Source organism: Rhagoletis zephyria, unplaced genomic scaffold (assembly GCF_001687245.7).
Source record: "Rhagoletis zephyria isolate East Lansing unplaced genomic scaffold, Rhagoletis_zephyria_1.1 Rzeph_scaffold_52283, whole genome shotgun sequence".
NCBI classification, from domain to species: domain Eukaryota; kingdom Metazoa; phylum Arthropoda; class Insecta; order Diptera; family Tephritidae; genus Rhagoletis; species Rhagoletis zephyria.
Genome location: NW_016209336.1, coordinates 1,761 through 1,968, shown reverse-complemented (window position 1 = coordinate 1,968; position 208 = coordinate 1,761). Strand labels below are relative to the sequence as shown.

Genomic DNA, 208 nt, shown 5'->3' with positions numbered 1-208 from the left:
ATTTCGCCCTGTTTGTCCTATGTAACTGTGTCGGCACTCGCAGGTTAACCTCGTTATTAGTTGTCTAAATGCTGCATTCTTGTGTTGCTATGGGTGGTTTGAGCTATTGTGTATAATTGTGTCTGTGGCTGTTGGTTTTCTGTATATTTCGAACTCTATCTTGTTCGTGGTATCGTTTATTTTAATTGTTAAATCCAGATAGTTAATC

The 208-nt window shown here is 38.0% G+C and overlaps 1 protein-coding gene across 1 annotated transcript in view; it reads right to left on the bottom strand.

Annotated features, from left to right (window-relative positions):
- Positions 1–87: 87 nt before the first annotated feature.
- The window catches only part of LOC108355945 (uncharacterized), an 844-nt gene continuing 723 nt past the window's right edge, over positions 88–208 (bottom strand). The window contains exon 2 of the mRNA XM_017607077.1: positions 88–159. Within this exon, the coding sequence (XP_017462566.1) occupies positions 88–159 (72 nt within the window). The remainder of the gene's footprint in view (positions 160–208) is intronic.